Source organism: Carassius gibelio, chromosome B11 (assembly GCF_023724105.1).
Source record: "Carassius gibelio isolate Cgi1373 ecotype wild population from Czech Republic chromosome B11, carGib1.2-hapl.c, whole genome shotgun sequence".
NCBI lineage: Eukaryota > Metazoa > Chordata > Actinopteri > Cypriniformes > Cyprinidae > Carassius > Carassius gibelio.
Genome location: NC_068406.1, coordinates 8,935,033 through 8,958,047, shown reverse-complemented (window position 1 = coordinate 8,958,047; position 23,015 = coordinate 8,935,033). Strand labels below are relative to the sequence as shown.

At 36.1% G+C, this 23,015-nt stretch overlaps 2 protein-coding genes across 7 annotated transcripts; both read right to left on the bottom strand.

Annotated features, from left to right (window-relative positions):
- Positions 1–146: 146 nt before the first annotated feature.
- LOC127968630 (epithelial membrane protein 3-like) lies at positions 147–5,275 on the bottom strand. The gene is made up of 5 exons (XM_052569942.1): positions 4,902–5,275; positions 3,154–3,242; positions 2,829–2,931; positions 2,081–2,221; positions 147–1,819 (listed from the first exon to the last, which is right to left on the bottom strand). Exons 2-5 carry the CDS (start codon positions 3,229–3,231, stop codon positions 1,644–1,646), a joined length of 498 nt encoding a protein of 165 aa, XP_052425902.1. The 5' UTR covers positions 3,232–3,242; positions 4,902–5,275; the 3' UTR covers positions 147–1,643.
- Positions 5,276–10,323: 5,048 nt separating this feature from the next.
- On the bottom strand, positions 10,324–22,814 carry LOC127968245 (zinc finger protein 362-like). Of its 6 annotated transcripts, none has more exons than XM_052569306.1 (10): positions 22,685–22,814; positions 18,301–18,364; positions 17,623–17,869; positions 17,419–17,544; positions 16,512–16,857; positions 16,130–16,354; positions 15,965–16,043; positions 14,339–14,497; positions 13,465–13,610; positions 10,324–11,021 (listed from the first exon to the last, which is right to left on the bottom strand). In XM_052569306.1, exons 2-9 carry the CDS (start codon positions 18,361–18,363, stop codon positions 13,494–13,496), a joined length of 1,362 nt encoding a protein of 453 aa, XP_052425266.1. In that variant the 5' UTR covers position 18,364; positions 22,685–22,814; the 3' UTR covers positions 10,324–11,021; positions 13,465–13,493. The 6 variants fall into 6 exon arrangements, with proteins under 6 accessions (XP_052425266.1, XP_052425265.1, XP_052425264.1 ...); XM_052569305.1 differs by lacking the exon at positions 10,324–11,021 and adding an exon at positions 11,203–13,389; XM_052569304.1 differs by lacking the exon at positions 10,324–11,021 and adding an exon at positions 11,203–13,389 and having other exon boundaries at positions 13,469–13,610.
- Between the last annotated feature and the right edge of the window lie 201 nt (positions 22,815–23,015).

Sequence of the window (23,015 nt, the reverse complement as noted above, 5' to 3'; positions counted from 1 at the left end):
TCTCTTTTCACATCATACACCTCTGGTTGCGTGGGCATGAGGTTACAAGAAATATACTAGATATTCAGACATGTGCAGGGAATCTACATGTTTGAAGGAGTGTTTTAATCCACTGAAGAAAGTACGCAGAGCTCACCTTTGCTCACCTTTGGGTTTTGCATGAGCAAGTTCCTGGAATGCATGCAACTCGTGCAATTAATGCACACATTCCTCTTTAATCGCCACATCTATGTGTGGTGGCATGTTTATTTTGTGCCTAGACAGAATCAACAGTGCTTTTCAAAGCAAAGAATGTGTAGTATGATGGTCTATTGTCACGCTGATAAGTCAACTAAACACAGTGATACAGATTTGTTAGAACATTATTAAGTATTTCAATTAGCAGATTGGTACAAAATAACAACTATTTTTACTTATTGAATCTCATTACTATGTAAACCACTTAAAGAGCACCATGACTCACTCGATATCAAACATTTTCTAGTGGACACTTGTCGATCCTACAGCATTTTTGTGGAACGACTGTTCTTTTTCTGTTTTTTCATTGTTGCACTGAAGGTTTACTCTAACCAGAAACATCATACTGTTGTCATTGTTAAGAAATATTTTATTTATAAAGTTTGCATACATTAAAACATAATAATACAAATGCACATATTTAGGATTGGAAAATAAGAAAGGTTTAAAGTTTCCAGTTTTGGGAATTCTGACAGTTTGATTCGAAAGAAAGATTTCTGTGTTTTTTACACTCCAGTTTCCTTAAAGCATTATTTAAAGTAACAGTTCACCCAACAATGAAAATTAGCTGAGCATTTGTTTCTTCATCAGAACAGATTTGGAGAAGTGTAGCATTATATCTTTTGCTCACCAATGGATCCTCTGCAGTGAATGGGTGCCGTCAGAATGAGAGTCCAAACAGCTGATAAAAACACCACAGTAATCCAAAAGCCATCCAGTACGTCATTAACATCTTGTGAAGGGAAAAGATGCACATTTTCCAAAAACAAATCCATTTTTGAGGCCTTTTCATTTTAAACTGCCGCTTCTGGACAAAATATCAGTTCATAATTCATAACAATGCTTCCTCCAGTGAAACAGTCCATCTCCTGTTGTACTCTCAAATCAAAATCTACTGCAATATTTGTTTAGAACCATTTTGGACTGCTTGTAAACGGTGTGCATATCTCTCTCCTGATTCAGACTAGACGACTGTTTCACTGGAGAAGTAAATATTATGGATAGGAGTCGTATTTTAGCTAGGATTTTTAACACCTTAATGATGTATTTAACTAAAAACACACGTGTATTATTTTAATGTTTTTATCAGCTGTTTGGACTCTCATTTTGACGGCACCCATTCACTGCAGAGGATCCGTTGCTGAGCAAGTGATGTAATGCTAAATTATTTAGAACATTTGAATTTTCCTTTCAAAAATAAGTTTTCAATCCCACTTGATCGTCAGTATCAAACTTAAAGCAGCAGTTTCCCCATTATGGGAAATACAGCAAGTTTTGTTGCAAAAAAAAAAAAAAAATAAAAAAAAAAAAAAAAAAAAAGTTTGGGCCTGAAAAGTAATGTTATTATAATAAATAACAATAGGCAATATCATAAACTGGCGATTCAGTTGGTGTTAAGCAGAAAATCAGGCCTGTTTGCGCAGATGCACATAAAGTGCGCCACTGATAAGTAAAAGAGGCACACACACCCACGCTAGAATGTAACAGTAGCCGAAATGACCTTTTTCCAGTTCACGAGAATCTTGAAGAATCGCACTCCTTTGAAAGGTGTAGATGAGAACAGCTCCAAACGCCGCAAAACCTGCAAGAGTGAACGGAGCGAATGGAGTGGGAATAAAAAGAAGGCCACAAGGGGGCAGCACATATGGTACTCTATAGGGAGTGAGATTATGATATGAACTTTCTGTCTACCTCCCTACATGAATAAAAAATAAGGAAACATTTTATTTTAAGGTGTCCTTACTCATTCAGTATTTAAATGTAAGCCTATAATTGCACTGTAACAAGGACGCCTTGAAATAAAGTGTAACCGAAAATAAATACAAAATTAGATTTTATATACCTGCAAATAGTTGGCAAAAGCCAGTGAAGAAGAAAAGACCTCCTCTGGACATGGTGAAGAGCTGTCCGAGGAACACCATGAAGGAGATTGAAGAGAGCACCACAGACAAGATCATGAAGGCCTGGACTGACTGCAGCCATTCTGAGAGAAAATCACACACAAACTACAACAGTTACTCTACTTTGACAAATACATGTAGTTACTATAGTTTGATAACACTGCCCTGCATCACATTTGCTGAAAGAAATCAAATACTTGGATCCTCGTACTAAGTTTAAGTGCTGATTCCAAAAAACAGTGGCTGTTTTGGTGCCTGCATGTCACAAAAAAATGATGCATTTCATATCATTTTTGCTTTTACATCCATTTGTAAGGTGAAGTATTGTTTTATTCCTTAATAAGCAGAAAACTGGCATTAAGACACATTTCTTGTCTTTAACTGAGCCAGATTACAACTATTTTCACATTTATTCACTTTATTTTATTCCTAATATTTACGCTTTTTCCACTTCTTTGTAGATTGCAAGTGAAATGATACATAAACTTTTGACATGGATGCACTTTTATGGATATTTTTGCACTCAGCATCATCAAAATAGGTAATATTAGGCCTTTTTGCACATTGAAAGTGTATCAGATCAGCAGATTTGTGAACATTCACCAGCCGTCCTGGACCCCTGATGATTAAATCCAGTGGTTATATTCATTATATGATTATTAGATCTGTTATTGAGTGTTAGTCACCCACCGCTGTCTTTGGCAGAAGCACATAACCAGGGTCCTGTGGCGTTTTCATAGATGCACTTATACCAGAGATCTGTGTTCTCTGTGTCTCCCCAAGACCACCAGGACTAGAGAAAGATGATAATAATAACATAATGAAATAAGAAGAAATAAAATGCAACAAATATATATATTTGTATAGCTTTGTTAGAAAAAGAAGCTTCAGGTCTGTAAAAGAAAATGCATGAGAAACTCAGAAACCTCAGAACTCTATGCATTTGCACATTAGGCAGATGTTTCTTTATTGTAGTAACCATGGGTAAGATAGCTTTTTGTGCATTATGACTAACCTTCTCCATGGTGGCAATGAAAAGCATGGCTAGGGTGACCAAATGCAGAACGGTCACACACATCAACAGAAAAGCCATTTTAGTGGATCCTGCAGGCAGAATAAAAGGTTCTGGTTGAGAAATGGAATCTCACAGAAAAAATAAAACGGAGGAATCATTTGGGATTTAATCAGTGTGTGTGTGTGTGTTTTGGAAAGCCTCTGATGTGGCCGTCATTAAGGAGCTCTGTGTAAACAGCAGGAGTTTGTGTCTGATCTCCAGATTTGAAAAGAAACTAAACAGAATGAAACAGATCTCCCGTTTCTATATGCATCCCATTCATACTTCCATTTAAAAGATTGCAAGTGGTAAATTAAATCATTAGGGCTGCATTTTTTTAATCAAAAATACAGTATAAACAGAATTAAAATATCCGTTTTCTATGTGAATATATATTTTAAATGCAATCTATTTGCTGTGACGCAAAGCTGAATTCCTCCAGTCTTCAGTGTCACATGATCCTTCTGAAATCATTTGCTCCTTAATAAACATTTCTTATTATCATCAATGTTCAAAACAGTTGAGTAGAACATAGAACCGTAGATCATTTAGTTTTTTTTAGGATTCTCTGAAAGAACAGCATTTATTTGCAATAAAAATCTTTTGAAACATTTTAAGCATCTATACTGTCACTTAATGCATCCATGTTGAATAAAATGATTAAACTCATCATGATTCCAAACTTCTGAACGGTAATATATATGTTGACATAGTAATCAAAATGATGCTATTTGCTGATGGCGACTTTTCCAGGGAAAAATTTAGGACTTGCGTGTGAACCTTTAATAATACTTCACTTGCATCATACCTATAAATGAGTTTTCACCTCACTGCTAGACACTTTTCCGAGACGCAAAACATGGCTACACCTCAAACCTTCCATGGCTTTTCCATCCAAAAGATGAACAGAGACTTCTGGTTGAACAAACACAACGTCCATTCATAAATATGGACTGTGTGATGGATCTGGATTGGGAAGGACACAAGCTGATCCCAAGATTGCACACCCTTCTCTGTCACGACAGAGTAGTGAAAATATCTCACGGTGCATGCAAGGATCTCTTTCCAAACCAGAGACCAACAGGCCCTTTGTGGTGGCCTTAAGACCAACTCTGGTTTTCATTAACTCGGCCCCCACATCTCTCCATGTTTACATGCAGGAGCGTTCCTGGCACCGACTCGGACAGTTATATCTCTTTAGTGCCAGTCAAGACTTTACCAAGATGCTCTTTACACTGTAAACACAGATGAGTTGTAATTACTTCTCATAAAGTACCTGATCTTACAGCAATGCAGAATGGACTATCACATGTAATTAATTAAGTAATTAAATTATTGTTTGGTTGCAACTTATTTGTTCTTCTAAGGTTTGTACTGTATAAAACCAACGAACAAGAATATCTCAGAGAACATAGTTGGATTCTTAATAATAATAAAAGTTCTTTCTTCTTAGGGTCAGCACTTTTTAAAACCATTTTATAGTTGTTGTTTTTTTAAGGTTTTTGGTGTAACTTTTAGGTTCTGTATGAGCATGTCGTTATAGTCTCATGCATTAATAATGTACAAGTGAAGACCTTGGGTTCTTTATGCACCAGTACATCCATCCAGCAGCTTTCTGAAGATCTATGGCACTTTAAATGTTCTTCTAAACTTTAACTTTAGAAGTGGACATGCTTTTTTGTTGTTGAAGAAGTAAAAATCAAGCTTACCTTGTGTAGTCGTACCAACAGATCTTTTTTTGGTCTGAAAGGGCTGTGGTGTTCCTCCGTGTCTTCTCACACACACACACACACACACACACACACACACACACACACACACACACACACACACACACACACACACACACACACTCTCTCTCTCTTTCTCTCTCTCTCTCTCCACAGTCTCCCACGTTTGGGGAAAACGGTCCAGGGAGGAATGCAGTCTTGGTTAGAGGAGGAGTTTCCTTCAAAGCTCCAGAAAAACTCTGGGTTTGTTTTACAAACTAAAAATGGGCTTCTAGTTGTGTGTCCACCCAAACCCTGAGAGAGTCTGTTACATAATTACACAACAGTCAACGCACTGATGTTCTGCATTTAGATTCGGCAATAAAACTATTTTGGTCTGCATGTGCATGTGTATATATACATTTACATTTAAATATATTTAGATTTTGGGGACATCCAGGAAAAACCATATAAAAATAAGAAAATAAAACATTTTCTGTGAGTGTAAGGGTTATAATTTTTAGAATTATCTCAGAATAACAACAGAAGCCAATGGAACGTACACATTTAGAAAGCCAAGTAAGTGTGTGTGTTTGTGTGAGTATAATTTTTATTTTATTTTTTGGAATTGTTATTTAAGTTGTTGTTATTTAATAATTCCACAGTTTAAGAACAATACTGTAAAATCCAAAGTTTCAACAACCTAAAATTGAATAGAATAGTCCAGTAATTGTTGCTAGAAAGTGTTAAATTTAATTGCCTTTCAGATACCTCTCTCTGTAACGCTGCTCCTGTATTTAATTTGTCGTTATGAAACATATTTCAGTAAATTTAAGTTACATTGCCAAGATGCATAATCCACCCCCCATATACTGTATATACACCTTTGAAAAGTTTGCGATCAGAAATTTTTTCTTTTTAAGGAATTTATGCTCATCAAGATTGCATTTATTTAAAAAAAAAAAATACATTATATATATATATATATATATATATATATATATATATATATATATATATAAATATACACATATATATATATATATATATATATATATATATATATATATACACATACACACACACACACATATATATATATATATATATATATATATATATATATATATATATATATATATATATATATATATATATATATATATATGATGTAATATAAAGTTTTTCTTATGTATTTTAATATACAGATGATTTTTCAGCATCATTTCTCCAGTTCTTCAGAAATCATTCTAACATGCTGGTTTAATATCAGTGTTGAAACTGTTGTGCTGCTTAATATTTTTACGGGAGTAATGGCTGATGGGAATTCAGCTTTGCTTCACAGAAATAAATTATATTTTAAAGGATACTAAAACAGAAATCATTATTTTATATTGTAATAACATTTTGCAAGATTCATTTTTTTTTTCTTTAAAAAAAAAGCAGCCTTGATGAGCATAAGAGAATTCTTCAAAAAAAAAAATGTAACATACAAGTCTTACTGATCCCAAACGTTAGAATGGTAGTGTGTGCATGTATACATACATATGCTTTTTAGACATGTTTTTGAGATTGTTATTACTGCCACCTTATTCATAGATTCTTTACTCTGATAATTATATTCATGCTTTTTGTTCATGGATAGTCACATGCTGTAGTTTAGGCAATAAGAAAACTCCTACATGGACCAATCTGGAGAATTATTTCCTGTTGGAGGAAACACAGACCACCCAGAAAACATCAGTTCACACCCATAAATCCCCCATGAAGTGTTTTAATCTGATCCGCTCCAAAAACAGAACCTTCCCACTCACCAAAATGATCAACTATTTTGATCTAGTTCTGTTAAATGTGTGAATAATATGAGAAAAGGAATCTAAAGTAGTTTAATTTAGTATTTTATGTTCATGGAGGGCAGGTTATCTTATCTGGGTCATTCAATGGAAAGGAGGACTTTTGTGTGCTTCATCAATGATCTTAAACAATGAGAAGTTTTAAAACCTGGAGACTCATCACTTGTTTGGTGACATTTTGTTTCAGATCTATACCAGTGACTTTTGGTCTGTGGAACACAAAAGTAGATGTTTAGATGGAAATACTGGAATACTGTATACACAAAAGGGAAACTTGCAGTCTTGTCGTTCTTCAATATCAGGTTCAGCAATATATCAATCACATTAAGAGTCTCAAAAAGACCCAAGATTCAGTGGCTTTAGTGTACATCTCGAGCAAGAAAACAAAACTTTCCATGCAACTCTGGATGACATCCATCAGCAACAAGGTGCATTTCTGTCTGTTCTCTCCTCCATCAGACTATAATTGCCACTGATGTCACATGGACCATTTTAACAACATCCTTACTATCTTTCCGGGCCTTGAACGTCTCAGTTGTGTTGCTGTCTATGTAGGGTCAGAAAGCTCTTGGATTTCATTAGAAATACCAGAATTTGTGTTCTGAAGATGAACAAAGGTCTCACGGGTTTGGAATGATATGAGGGCGAGTAATTATGACAGAATTTTCATTTTTGGGGGAACCGTCCCTTTAATATGTTTATGCCTCACAGTCGCATTTATCAGATTAGAGCGGAGTGATAAACTATATTCTGTAATGATGTAAACAATCAGGCAGGCCTACCTCTTGTTTTCTTTTATGTGCAAAACTTCTGATTAGAAACTTAACATCATCTCTCCACGAGGTGGCATCACCACATTCAGAGCCCTTGAAAGAGGCTAGGACTCAGAGAGGCTGCTCAGAGTAAACCCTAATGACTGCCTGTGTGTTTATGACAGTTAACCTGATGCATGTCATTGAAATGTGCAACAAGAAGCAAGAGGCATTAGGTATCACATCCCATTTCAGTTTATGTGAAGATTGTTTCAAGTTAACTTAAATTAAAAGCGGTTCTATTTCTGTCAGGACCTCTATCATCAAAGATGGCCGACAATTAGCATACAGCTTGGATTGGAGGTATGGTTCTGTTCATCCATGCAGCCTAGGATAGTTGAGAGCAGGGAGAGCAGCGATAACCCCGTAGGGTTAACAGAACAGAACCAACATAAATTTATGGCAGATATCATTTATGTTCTATAATTTAATGCAAACATTTAGGAATTAGTCTGAATCAAAGGGGAGTCAGAAGGCAGAATCCTGACTGGACGAGAGGAGGAGCTGGGGATGGAGGAGGGTAATGAGGTATTGAGCAATGCGAAAGCTGCTGATAATGCTGAAGGATCTTATTTATGGGTGGTATGATAGATGTCGTGTCCCTATATGTAGATGTGAATCATCTGGCGCGAGCTTGACTAACATGATCTGCCTGAACTAACACTGCACTCAATTTTTCAAAGTCTATTAAATGTTTAAAATAATGCCTTTCAGGTAAACTGTCACAATGCATGGCATACTTAGTCAAAAAAGATGCCATTAAAAGTGTATTTAAAATATGCCAAATGTTGTATCTAAATTATGTCTGTCTTGTGATTTAGTAACTAAGTTACGACAGCAACTTGAGGCAAAGGACATGGAAAGACAATGAGACAAACACCTGAAGCAGGTACTCAGAGTCATTTGACTCTTCTTTGAAAGTTGATTTGGACACTATGTATCCTAAGGGAACTAAATGACAGATTTTTTTAGGTGTCTTCTCTGGAGAATGAAGTTTGCCAGCTGAAGGCTGATCTTCAGGAGGAGCAGCAGAAGACCGGGCAGCTGTCCTTGACCATGCAGTTGGAAACTGACCAGGCCAGAGCTTTGGTCCAGGTGAAGAAACCTCTATTCTCTGACCCAGGGTTTCCCAATTTGGGGTTTGAAAAGCCAAAAGGTAAAATGAACAAATAAATGTGGCTGCACGTTGAATTCAAATAAAATGGAAATCACAGTAAAGCTTAATGTTGTTATCAAATCAAAGGTTGCAATCGATTTAAAAAAGCACTACACATGTGAAGCAATGATGCAGTCTTTTCCAACATCTCCAAGTGGCTTACTTCACAGAAAACGCTTCTCACAAACTTCATTTTATTTTTATTTATTTTTGTATAACGGGCATCTTAGGAGCGCAGTGTGCATTGGTTCACTTTATTTGCTCATTTGCATGATTTCAAAGATTTCTGTAAACGGAAGCTTCCAAAATGTCTAGATTCTAAATGTTAAAAGAAGGTTTAAATGTTTGATAGTGAAGAATTTAGACATAAAAACTAGTCATTTAAGACATAAATATTGGTATCGTAGTGTAATCAACTATTTACTATCAACTATTCATTTTTATTTTAGAACATAAATGTAATTTATAGCTGTAGTATATTTTAGTTAAAACAAATAAAAATAATAATTCAATTCAGTTAAATTCAATTAAAGTTTGTGTATAGCGCTTTTTACAATACAAATCATTACAAAGCAACTTTACAGAAAATTATGTTTCTACAAAATAAAGTAATAGTAATAAAGTATTTATAAAGTAATAAAATAAAGTAAATATAAGTGGTGACTGTCAGTTTGTGCGCATATGACAGGAGTTTTCCAAAAAATTAATACAAGACGTAGTCAGCCAGACGAGAACATTATCAACAGAAATTATTATATGATGCAGTCACACTTGTAGCAATATTTGTTATTATTTTGTATAATAAAGATGATAAAGTTGCAGTATATGACAAAATAATTACAATATAATTTTGTGCAGCCTTATTTATGAATAATTTAAAATATATAATCACAATATAGCATAAAAAACATGTTCTGAAAAAAAAAAAAAAGATTAAACGTTTTTTGTTTACCTGCATGCCATTTGACCTAACACACACCGTCACACTTTGTCATCAGTCACAGAACGCCCATCTTCAGCAGGATGCAGAGGAGCAGATGAGGATGTTTGAAGAGCTGCAGCATCCAGAACAAGATCTGCTGTCCCCAACGAGAACCAACATCACTGATGCCGAGCAGGAACCGCTCAGGGTACCTGATGCAGATCTGACCATTTATAGGGTGTCTTGAACTGACAGGGAATCTTGAATTTAGTCAACAGATTGCAATATGAAGTTGTATATACTGATACTGTATTAGCTCGTGTGCTAATTAAAAAAGATTTTTGTTTGCTGTACTAGCAGCTCCAACAGAACACAGCAGACTTGAGGAACAGACTAACCAGGAGTCAACAGGAGCTTGACTCTCGGAGGACAGAACTTCAGCTCGCTCTAGTTAGCGTGGACGCTGAGAGGGAGTACTTGATGTAACTTAATGCACTAACAAAACAAACTAAAATAAAAAGGAAATAAAAACTATATATCAGACAAGTTTTTGAACGGTACGTTTTTTTAATGGTTTTTAAATAAGAATTGTATGCTCACCAAGCTCTCTACAATTACAGTAAAATTCGAAAATATTTTTACTATTTAAAATAACTTTCTATTTGAATATTTAAAAATGTAATTTATTTCTGTGATATCAAAGCTGAATTTTTAGCATCTTTACTCCAGTCACAAGATCCTTCAGATCTCATTCTAATGTTCTGATTTGCTGCTCAAAAAGTTATATTATTATTATTAATATTAAGTGGAAAACAGGAGAGTAGAATTTTCTCCGGTTTCTTTGATGAATAGAAAGTTCAGAAGAACAGCATTTATCTGAAATAAAAAATATTTGTAACATCATAAATGTCTTTATCAATACTTTTGATCAATTGAATGCATCCTTGCTAAATAAAACTATTAATTTCATATTAGATTTGCATATCAGACTGATTTCTGAAAGATCATGTGACACTGAAGACTGTAAGTAAGTTCCTCAGGATACATTTGCTTGAAGAAGAGAATATTCAGCTTCAATTTTGTTCGCATTCTACATTCTGTAGGAAGTCACTGCTGAGAGTCGCGTCATGGCGGGCGAAGACCAAGCTAATTTTTTTTCTTACAAAAAAAGCGGTTTGCTTCACAAGATGTTAATTAATGGACTGGAGTGGTGTGGACTCCTTGTGGATTATTGTGATGTTTTTATCAGATGTTTGGACTCTCATTCTGACGGCACCCATTCACTCCAGAGGATCCGTTGGTGAGCAAGTCACATAATGCTTCATTTCTCCAAATCTGTTCTGATGAAGAAACTAACTCATCTACATCGTGGATGGCCTGAGAGTGAGTAAATCATAAGCAAATGTTTATTTTTAAGTGAAGGATGACATTGAATTGACATGAAGATCAGTTTTCAACATGCAGGTCTCAACATCAATGCATTTACATAAACATAAAAAAGAAGGTAAATATAGTTCTGTGTAAACATATGCATGTATAAACACATAATGAGCACAAAGACTGCTACAGAATTTTCTCGTTTATTTATTTGCTTACTTTTACAAAGTCCTTTCCCTTTCCATGTCTTGACTTTGCCAAGGCAAACCTTATAGAGTACCACAATTCAAGACAATTCAAAAGGTATATTTGATAATAACTAGACATGTAGTCATTTGATATAAACTGGTTAACACTTAAGTACTGTATAGATTATTTACAGCATGTTCATGCTAGGAAATAAAACTACAGAAAAGTACTGAGTACACAAGTAAACACCAATATGGTATAAAATATATATTTATATATAAAATGTAATGGTAAACAACTAGAGATAAAATGGTTAAGGCTTAAAATGTGTAAAATTAACATGTTAGTTGTTAATATTTCAACATGATAAGTATAAACATGAATAATAAGCCAAGGAGGTATTCTAGACGTTGATACAGCTACACAAATCTCATGGGCAACTCTTTTTCCCGCAGTATTGTTCTCTCCTGTGTGTGTATAATGGCTGAATCTCACAAGAACATGTCCAGGCCATATATTTCACCCTCGAATCAAAAGAAAAAACACTCAAATATATTTTGAACAAAACAAAATGAAGCCTATTTTCTGAGGACCAATACGATTTTTTTTTTTGTGTAATTTCATGACACTCGAGAAAATGTTCCAAAACAAAAATAATATGATATTGATACTAATATTATAATGTTAAAATAAACACACTGCCATTCAAAAGTATGAAATAAGTCTAATCTTTTTTTTTTATTGAGTCTCTTTCAAGGCTGTATTTATTTGATCAATACACTGAAACAAAAACCGTAATATTGTGAAATACGATTGCAATTTCTAATAGTGGTTTCCTATTTTAATTTACATTTACATCATTCCTCCAGTCTTCAGTGTCACATGATCCTTCAGAAATCATTCTAATATGATGATTTATTATCAGTGTTATCAAACTGTTGTGCTGCTTACTATTTTTTTGGGGAACCTTGATACTTTCTTTGATTCTTTGATGAATAAAAACTTAAAAAGATCAGCATTTATTCAAAGTATAAATATTTTCTAACAATATGTCTTTACTATCATTATTTATCCATTTAACAAATCATTGCTGAATAAAAAACTAAAACAAAGAATAGTAGCATATATTCTAACACAAAATTTATATTTGGAATAAACACTGTTCTTTTTAACTTTTTTTATAATTCTGAAAAAGTATCACAGGTCTATAAATATGAAAAAATACAGTTTATAAATATTAACCAGCACAACTGTTTCCAACAGTGATGTAATGCAATATTAATACAGATATTAAACGTAGATTCATATTAAATATACATACATATTAAATGTAGACATGCCTCTATGCAAAAAAAAATAAAATAAAATAATAATATTTCAAAATATAAGTCTGAACATTTCTTGCCAGTTTTCAGCCATCTAGAATATCAAATGCATGCTGACATCCGCAACATAACACAGGGGCTTTGAAGCGTCACTTTTTTAAAGTGTTCATTTTAAACACTATACGTGTCCATTCTGAAACATCAGAACGTTTTGAGAACCATTTTCATATTCTATTTTTGGCACCAGTCCACAAGCATTTGTAAAGCACTAAAGGATTAATCTTGCAAAACATCTAAATGTGCGGATTTGTCTGTAAAGTCAGATTCATAACAGTCCTTTAGTTAAAGTTAACATTTAATGCTAAAGCTATTTTCAGTTAGGTTTCCCTACAAGCGAGGAGATGTTGTGATATGAAAGAAAAATATTGTATGATTGACATTACCAAAACACAAGACCGTTGGTCTCTGAACCGACTTGAGTTGCCCAAAAGAAGGGGATTTAAATTTTTATTTTTTTTCCAGACAGCATAGAAAAATATGAGGAGGTACTGGACTTGGTCCAAGCTTTAAACATACAATGTATGTCTTCTGATTTTATAATGCATAATGCCTACAGTCCCAAACGTTTAGCTGCCAAGAGCAATGCCTTTATTGTCGTAACAGACCAGAAACATTTAAAGCCAAAACTGTGTGGCCTGAAAGTGCTGTGAAACCATCTTTGGATTTCCCGATTATTCCCTCTCTCATCTCAGCAATGAGTCGGAGAAGAGGAATGCGTCCTAAACCGCTGCTGTGTTTGAGCCTCTATCCACACAGTCTAATACATGTCGGAATGTTCTCAAAACTGAAACAAACTAACAAACACACACACACACACAAATAAACGTCAAACCACCGAGAACAGGCGATTTAGCTTGGGAAGGACTGACCGACCGTGGGCTGGTCCAGGACAGCGTGCTCAGATGAGGGAAATGCGAACGGGAACGCTGGGAGATTCGGTCCTCTGTGGTGAGTGTTGACTCACCAGATGTTCTACCACCGTGTGCTTAGACATGTGTTTCATAAGGTAGGTCTCCTGTTAGACAACAGATGCTTATGAAACAAGGAGAAGAATAAAAACGATTGCATAGAGCATGAACCAGTTTTATTAATGGATTTTCTGTTTGAGGGGTTGTTATAGTGTATACTAAACATAGAAATATTAACATATTTGTGACTTGAAGTGAACTAAAACTAAATATAAAGTATTTCATGTCAACTACCAATAACTGATTTAAGAGCACATGGTTCTTGGGTACGAAAATTGTACTTTAGAGGTGCAGTATGTAAGTTTTTGACTCTACTGAAGCATAAAAAATACCATAATATGTTTGCAGATATTTAAGAAACATGCTAAGTTAACATGTTTATCTAAAAAAAACAATGCTACAGTCAGTAATTCTCTTTTGAAAATGTGCGTTCCGGGCTGTAATGTCGGTCTTTGTTTTGGTTTGTGAAACCCGCCCACTGCCTTTTTACCCAATTGAATTTCAGCACCCCGGGTGGCCAGTTTGCAGAAAACACAGAGTATTTAATTTCATTCATCGTCAAGTGCGCTCGTTCCTTTTGGTATTTTCAATCTGGCAACCTGTGTGTGTGTCAAGTCTGAGGAGGAGGAATCGGGTAATCGGGAGAGGTAATCGGGTATCTCCAGTATTTTGAATTTGGACTGCAGTACCTAGTTCAACCACTTGGCGTCAATCCTACATACAGCACCTTTAACTACTACATCAGAGTCAGAGTGATGAATGCTGTAGTACTTACTGAGGTGTAGGCTCGACCACACATGCTGCAGCAAAATGCCTTGGCGTTTTTGATTGCGTGAGCCGACAAGTGGATTTGGAGGGAGGCGGAGTCAGAGTAAGCGCGGTAACAGTTGGAGCACTTGTAAGGCTTGTCTTTATTATGTGATCTCTGGTGAGACTGTGGGGAGTAAAGAAAAAGTGAAATTAATTTAAATATACAGTGGGTACCGAAAGTATTCAGAGCCCCTTAAATTTTTCACTCTTTGTTATATTGCAGCCATTTGCTAAAATAATTTAAATGTATAATTTGTAAGATATTTACAGTAAAATATCCAAAAACCATTAGGCTAGTGTTATATATTTTGTCTAGCTGATTACCAACAATATCTCTAATGTTTTCAACTACTTGTAAATCATGAGAAAATTCCCATTCTAAACCGTGACACGGGGCAGTGCAGTAGCCTGTCAATAACGTTAGTTACCCTTTGTTACCATCTTTACTGACGTAGAAACCACATGACAACAGTGTCGTGGACAAACGCAGAAGTAGCTTCACGACAAACTTCAACTAGAAAGAGATGGCGATCTCGCTTGTGTTTTACTCGACACATGAGTTGTTTTGATTTGTATCTTTACAGAAAACCAAAGTTATTATGATCAACAAGATTAGTATTATGGGGCATACACGCCAAACGCGGGCATCGCGTCTGATCAATAGTCTGATCGCGTCTTTACATTGACTTTGTATGTAATCTACTCGCGCAAATTGTTAAACTGTTTGATGGGTGTCAGCGGTTGGGTAGAAGACAACAAATCCCATCATTCCATGCTCCTCCTTAGCGTCAAACAATACGATAGTTATTGTTTTGGTAGTGCGCCCTCTCATGGCAGATCCTACAATCTGTACCTTTAAGTTATTTTTTTCCTCAGTTGTACACACAGCACCCCATATTGACAGAAAAACACAGAATTGTTGACATTTTTGTCTCATTTATTAAAAAAGGAAATCTGAAATATCCAATGGTCACATCACACCAAGTATTCAGACCCTTTGCTGTGACATTCATATATTTAACTCAGGTGCTGTCCATTTCTTCTGATCATCCTTGAGATGGTTCTACACCTTCATTTGAGTCCAGCTGTGTTTGATTAGACTGATTGGACTTGATTAGGAAAGCCACACAGCTGTCTATATAAGACCTTACAGCTCACAGTGCATGTCAGAGCAAATGAGAATCAAGAAGTCAAAGGAACTGCCTGAAGAGCTCAGAGGCAAGGCAAGGCACAGATCTGGCCAAGGTTACAAAACAATTTCTGCTGCACTTAAGGGTCCTAAGAGCACAGTGGCCATAATCATTAAATGGAAGATGTTTGGGACGACCAGAACCCTTCCTAGAGCTGGCCGTCCCAAACACATATATATATATATATATATATATATATATATATATATATATATATATATATATATATATATATACAGTACATGTACAATAACCTTTTTTCTTTTAACTAGCATCATTTCTCACCTATCATCTATCTATATAATAAATAAATATAAATTTTATAAAAATTTTATACATATTTAATACATTTTAAATGAACTATGTTAAAAGTTAAAAAAGAAGAGACATTTGGGTCTTACCTGCAGATTGGAGAGCTGTGTGAAGGCTTTTTCACAGCCTGGTTGGAGACATTTATACGGCCGATCACCTGTGTGGATTCTGTAGAGCAAAGCAAAATGTGATGACAAACATCAACCTGAAGTTCACAACCCGAGCACGTGAATGAACCGAGGCTGAAAAGTCACCTGGTGTGCTGCTGTAAGTGTGAGAGCTGGCGGAAGGAGTTCTCGCAGTAGGAGCAGTGATACGGCTTCACTCCCAGGTGAATGCGCAGGTGTTGGGCCAGGTAGGACGCGTTGGCGAAGGACTTGGTGCAATGAGGGCACTTGTGTGGCTTTGCTTCCGTGTGGGTCTTGGAGTGTATCTGCATGTCCGACTTGGAGAAGAACGTCAGCGGACACACTTTACATCTGAAAGACGAAATGCAATTTTTTCCTGAAAACCTGGGGCATAACGTATAGGTTATGTGGCCGGTAAAGTCTGCAAATAGCCTGAAAGCAATTTAGATGACACACTGCAAGTTTAGATCTGAATAAAACAAAGTGAAAACATCTTCTGGAGCTGTACCTGTAGGTTTTGCCCTCTTTGGCAGTGATACAGACAGTTGATTGGTCGGCTCCAGAAGCCAGGATTGGGTAGGGAACGACTAAGAGCGGCCCAGAGGGGTTTTCAGCTTTGATCTTTTTGCGCCCTCGTCCTATGCTCTTCGGAGGAGGACCCAGCAGTCCTGCCAGTCCTCCGCTGTTTTTGATAAAGTCCATCCCTGGCCCACCAGACAGTCCTGAGATGAGGTTTGGGGAAGGTGCGCCACCCTGACGCGTCTGACTGGTGCTGGTTGGAGACGTCGGGGTGCTCGGCGTCACGCTCTCTGACGTGTTGTGGTTGGCAGTTCGAGAAGACGTCAGCGACAGCCCTGAAAATGAACCTCACTTTAAGGAACAGTTCACCCACGTATGGAAATTTGTCGATGATTTACTGAACCTCAGGCCACATCCGAGATGTAGAGTTTGTTTCTTCATGAAAACCGATTTTGAGAATTTTTAGAACTAACGGATCCACTGCAGTGAATGGGTGCCGTCAGAATCAGAACTCAAACAGCTGATAAAAACATCACAATAATCCACAAGCAATTTACTTAACCTGTGCATATTTCTCTCCCCATTCAGATGAGACAACTAGTATTTTGTCCAGAAGTTAAAATGCCTTGATAATGGATGTTAATCGATGGACTGAAGACGTGGATTACTGTGGTGTTTTTATCAGCTGTTTGGACTCTCATTCTGACGGCACCCATTCACTGCAGAGGATCCTTTGGTGAGCAAATTATGTAATGCTACATTCTCCAAATCTGATGAAGAAACAAACTCTTCTACATCTTTGATGTCCTGAGGGTGAACAAATTTTAAACTTTTTTTCATTCAAGTGCGAACTGTTCTGTAAATGCAAGCAATAACTTTTTTTTGCATTTGTGTACCTGACAGATGATTCACTCGGGATGGCTGGTCTATGATTTGCCGCAAATGCCAGTCTTCCCACAATCCTCTTGCTTTAATAGCCGCTTTGTCGTCCAGATTCAAGTTGACGTCCCCCAGAATACGACCTGCCCACATTATATGCACAGTTAGCAGTATGCATGTGTGACAGTGAGCAGATCTGTGCTATGCAGCGGAGAACGTACCTGCGACGGTGCTGGAGGCAGGTCGGGCGTGCAGGGCGATGTCGGGCTGGGTGGTGCTGTGAGCGTGGAGGCCCGGCATGTGCTGCAGCTTAGGCGTTGATATATTGTGCTGCCCGGCTTCTGTGGACGTGGGCGGCACCAGCAAGGGCTGCTGGGACGGGACAGAAGTGGGCGACAGGTGTGGAGGTCTGATTTTCTCCGCCATGAGCTGTTCTTTGATCTTGTTGATCAGCACGAGGTTATCCAACTGGGGTGGGGGGGGGGGGGGGACGGGGGAAAGTGAGATTAAAACAAGCAGATGGTTCAAACTATTGACATGATGAGAAGAACACGGGTTTAATCCTACAAAGCCTGACTTATGAGACAAGTCAGAAAAATGTGATTTTCGGCAGTATGCTGATTATTTAGAGGCCTTAGAAATTTGATACGATACAGCAGGGTTTATAGGGTTAAAAGTGTTTACGGTTTAGAGAAAGATCTGACAGAACATTTAAAAGATAAGATTTATTTAAACTCTACACTTTAGCATCCTGGCGCCTTTATCAGCTACTTAAGACAACTAGTAAACAGCAAAGATTAAGCCTAGAGCTCAACAAAGTAAATTACTGATGCTAAACTTTTAAGATAAACAACAAGGATTAATGAAGTCTGTCCATTGATGCGTGTTTGTTTCCTTACCTGACCAGGAATAGATGGTGGAGGAGGCCAGAAGTATGGATTATTAAATCGAGGTTCTGCCATTCTGAAACACACATAGTCACGGTTGATTAATGATGCTTTTTATTTTAATCAGCATTCATTGTTACGTGGCTTTTATTTGACCAATCCTAGACTGAGAACAAACCAAATGGATCTTTTCAGGAATGCATATCGAATTTGAAGTACTTGTTTCTCAGAGATTAATAAATCAGAAGACAATAATGACTGATAATCACTAAAAGTTTTTGGGGAAAATGGTGCAGCAAGATCTGAAGGTTGCAATGTTTGACTACACACTACATGGAGGTAATAACCTTTAAAAATCACACTTATGGCTGCTGGGCGGTTCAGAAAAATGTGATTATTTGTTTATTTGAAATGCAGATCTAATCCAAAAAGTTTATTTAAACTGCATTGCAACTTTAGTTCAGCAACAACATTCACAACCCATTTAATTTGCATAAAGTGACAGTGTAATGTTCAAGACAATACTCAAGGATACTGAAAAAAAAGAAGATAGTTCACCCAAATATGAACATTTTCTGAATATTTACTCTCCCTTAGGCCTGCCAAGATGAAGATGAGTTTGTTTCTTCATGGAAACAGATTTGGAGAATTGAAGCATTGCATCACTTGGTCACCAACAGATCCTCGGCAGTGAATGGGTGCCGTCAGAATAGTAAAACATCACAATAATCCACAAGTAATCCACATGACTCCAGTCCATCAGTCACCATTTATAAAATGTATGTTTGTAAGAAACAAATCATTGCAATGTTTTTATCTTTAAACTGTTTATGCTGGCTACATACTATAAGTACTATATCAGTAATATTGCTTTCTCTAGTGAAAAAGACTAGAATCTGAATCAGGAGGGAAATATGCACAGGTCAAGCACCGTTTCTGAGCAAAAAGAGTCCAAAACAATTCTAAACAAAGATGTAAGTGGATTCTGATGTGAGAGAACAATATGAAATTGATTTTTCACTGGAGGAAAAATCATTATTAATCATTAAATTATTACAGACTGATTACAGATTGATATTTTTCCAGACGCAATGCTTTAATGATTTGTTTCTTACAAATATGCAGCTTTACACTTCACAAGATGTTAATTGATGGACTGGAGTCATGTGGATTAGTGTGATGTTTTAATCTGCCGTTTTATCTCTCATTCTGACGGCACCCATTCACAGCAGAGGATCATTTGCTGAGCAAGTGATGCAAGGATACATTTCTCCAAATCTGTTCTGATGAAGAAACAAACTCATCTACATCTTGAGTGGTCTGAGAGGAAGTACATTTTCAGCAAATGCGTTAACTTTGATGGAGCAGTTTTTTTCTTTAAAATAACACATTTGTGAATCATTAGAAATACGGCCAGAAAAGTACATTAAGGACATTTTTTGGATTAAATTGAACATTAAACTGTGTTCTTAAGGAATCAAACACTGGGATCATGTACTGCTTTATGTACAGAGCTACAGTAAAGCTTAATTATAGTGATCTGAAATGACAGCCATTGTTCAGAGGCTTTTGCTGTTGGCTTAAGTTAATACCGTACTCTTATTTATTGCAGACCGTGCCTTTAAATGCATCAGCAAATTACTAAGCATTATTCACGACACAGTGGCATAAATATGATACAATGCAGAACAAGTTTCGAGGAAGCAAACGCTGTTTGTTCATAGACAGTTCACACACCCACAGCAGACTGCTCAATATTGCCAAACTCAACATGACACCCATTGGAAAAATCAAACAAATGACATCTCCCTAAAACAAGACACTTTGAATATCGCTTGTTGCATTGCTGCCATTGTAACAGCAAAATAAAAATGTATTTGCTGTGATGGTGCAAACTTCTTCAAATAACATTGGTCTTACCACAAATTTTACAAGCAGAAAGCAGTATTTAAAAGCAAAGCTGACTGTTAAGTCATAAATAAAAAAGCCAATATTTGAGCATTTAAATAAAACCTGAAAATGTCAAATGCATATGTAAATGTGTCAGATTCATATGGAAAAGTGAAAGCTCTACCCCACAGTTTTAGCAGGAAGTGAAACAGACACCCTTTCAGCATCATTGAGGAAATATTCAGCGGGGTCTGGGCTCATATATTTGGACATATCGCTTTTATTATTTTTGGCTCCGCTAAATGAATTTCTCTGCAAGGCCCTTTAGTCAAACACTCTCAAGACCCATAAGCACTGCCAAAACATTCATAGCACAGTGTCATGAACATAATACAAGAAAACGATACGCCTAAAGTTATCACACCGTATGGAACCGCTTCTAAGGCTCCAGATGGGTAAAGGTCCAAATTAAAAGAGCGGAAAGATGAACGTCATTGTCCTGTTTGTTCAATGCAACCACCTCAATGAATCCTTTCCTGTTGCATTCTGGATCTTCTTTTCAAAGTTATCATGTTTGAACAAAGCCTACAAAGAATAGCTTATAAATATCTTGTTATGCTATATTATCACCAAATACTGAATTCAATATCTTAATAAACTTTTTGGTTTTGGGTTTCTTTTTTGAATTGATTTACTGCACCTATGTTTTTGAGTTGATATAATGCTTTTTTGATTCAAAAACAAGGTACATAAGATTAGATAAATGAGGCCAATGAGTTCCAAAGAAACACAAAATGTGCTAAAATGAAAGAAAACAAAAAGTTGACAAAAAACGATGAATTGAATATTTGGTGATCATATAGCCTAGCATAATGACAAATTTACAAGCGATTTTTCAAATGTTTTCAAATGCAAGTTTTCAAATGCAAAACAGCTTATATGTTAACATTGCAGAGTATATCAAATAAGAGCCTGGAGAACAAATCCAGTCTTAAGTAGCACAGGTATATTTGTAGTAATAGCCAACAATACACTGTATGGGTCAAAATTAGTGATTTTTTTTTTTTTAGTCTGTGCCAAAAAATCATTAGGATATTAAGTAAATATCATGTTCCATAAAGCAGTAAAATTGGTAAGAACTTCATTTGGACATTTTTTTACACCCTCAGATTCCAGGTTTTCAAATAGTTGTATCTTGGCAAAATATTGTTCAATCCTAACAAACCATCCAACAATAGAAATCTTATTTATTTAGCTTTCAGATAATGTATAAATCTCAATAAAAAATATAAATGTTTTATATATATATATATATATATATATATATATATATATATATATATATATATAAATATATATATATATATATATAACATTTACATATATATATCACATTTATATATATATATTTTTTTTTTTTTTTTTTTTTTGACAAATTCACGTGCAATATTTCCACAGCACTCAAAAGTTCTTTCAAGAATACCATGGTAATACCACAGTAGATGTTCCCTAATAAACATTAAGATGCACATTCATCTGATAAAAAGGTGCATTGCAAAAAGTAAATGCAGTTTCACGCTACAATAGTGTAAGCTTCATTTTATAATCAATTCTACAACTAATTCTACCTATTTCGTAGTTTCTTCAGATTTAAATGAGGCTGAGGTGAAGGCCACCTAGCAACATTTTAAACTATTTAATAAGCTAATAAAAAACCCTCAGCAGCTTTAAACGATTTGTAAATATGAAATCAACATTCTGGCGAAGAATGACACGTCTCAGAGGCTTTGATATAAACTGAGATAAAACTTACTCAACTTTTTCTTTTATTGTATCGGCATCCTTGAGATGATTCTCAATTAAAGCACGACGCCTTCGATCAAACGTCGAATTGAAAGCAGTCGCTGAATCACGGACGCGTCTCGTGCCTTGTATGAGTGCAGCCTCTCGCGCATTCTCAGACAGTTTTATTAAAAAATTCAGACAAAAGGAAAACAAAAATGGCAGCCTGTCTTATTTTTATAAGGACAGGGCGCCATATTCTGCAGATCCCCCAAAATGAAGCCACACAAATAAAGCGCGTGATTTCAGATGAAAAGAGCGACGAGTAAAACGCCGCAGTATTTGCATTAAGTGCACGAATGATTGTTTACTTAGATCTGCAGGTTTGAATAGCCCGGCTGGAGGAGAAAAAAAAGAGAGTAAAAAAAAAACAAGAGACTTCCTACAACATTCATGCGATGCGAACAAATCACGCAGATGGAAAGAGACGCGCATCTCTCCGGCGAAAATATAACATTTCTATCGTGACGCAATCATGCAGGAGCGTGCAGATGCAACATTGCTGCAACATGCGTCTGCTTTTCTTTTTTTTCTTCTTTTATTTAAACTTTTGGCTCACTCGAATGACTGCTAGCATCGCTTCAATGCATCATGCAAATGTTTAAAAAAATTAATAAAAAATGTATATGCGATCGTGAATATGAAAAGAGCGCGACAGACATACCTTGCACACCTCGAAGGCGGATTTATGATATTTAATGAAAGGTTCAGATGTTCTTTCGGCTTTGCCTTCAGAGGAGTTCAGACCTTCCGGGTCGCCTGCCGTTCACTTCTGGGTGCTGCAGGACAGGAACAGACAGATCAGATATTTTTACATACACGAAGAGCTTTCCATAGGAAAATAATCGCTAACGAATCAGGACTATTTAACATTTTTTGTTACTGTACTGTCCTGTGAGAAATCTGCCAGAGAACTGATTTCGAAGATAAGGAGGACAAAAGAGCAGACTCTGAGATATGGAGTGTTTCAAGAGAATATCATAGAAAGAATAGAT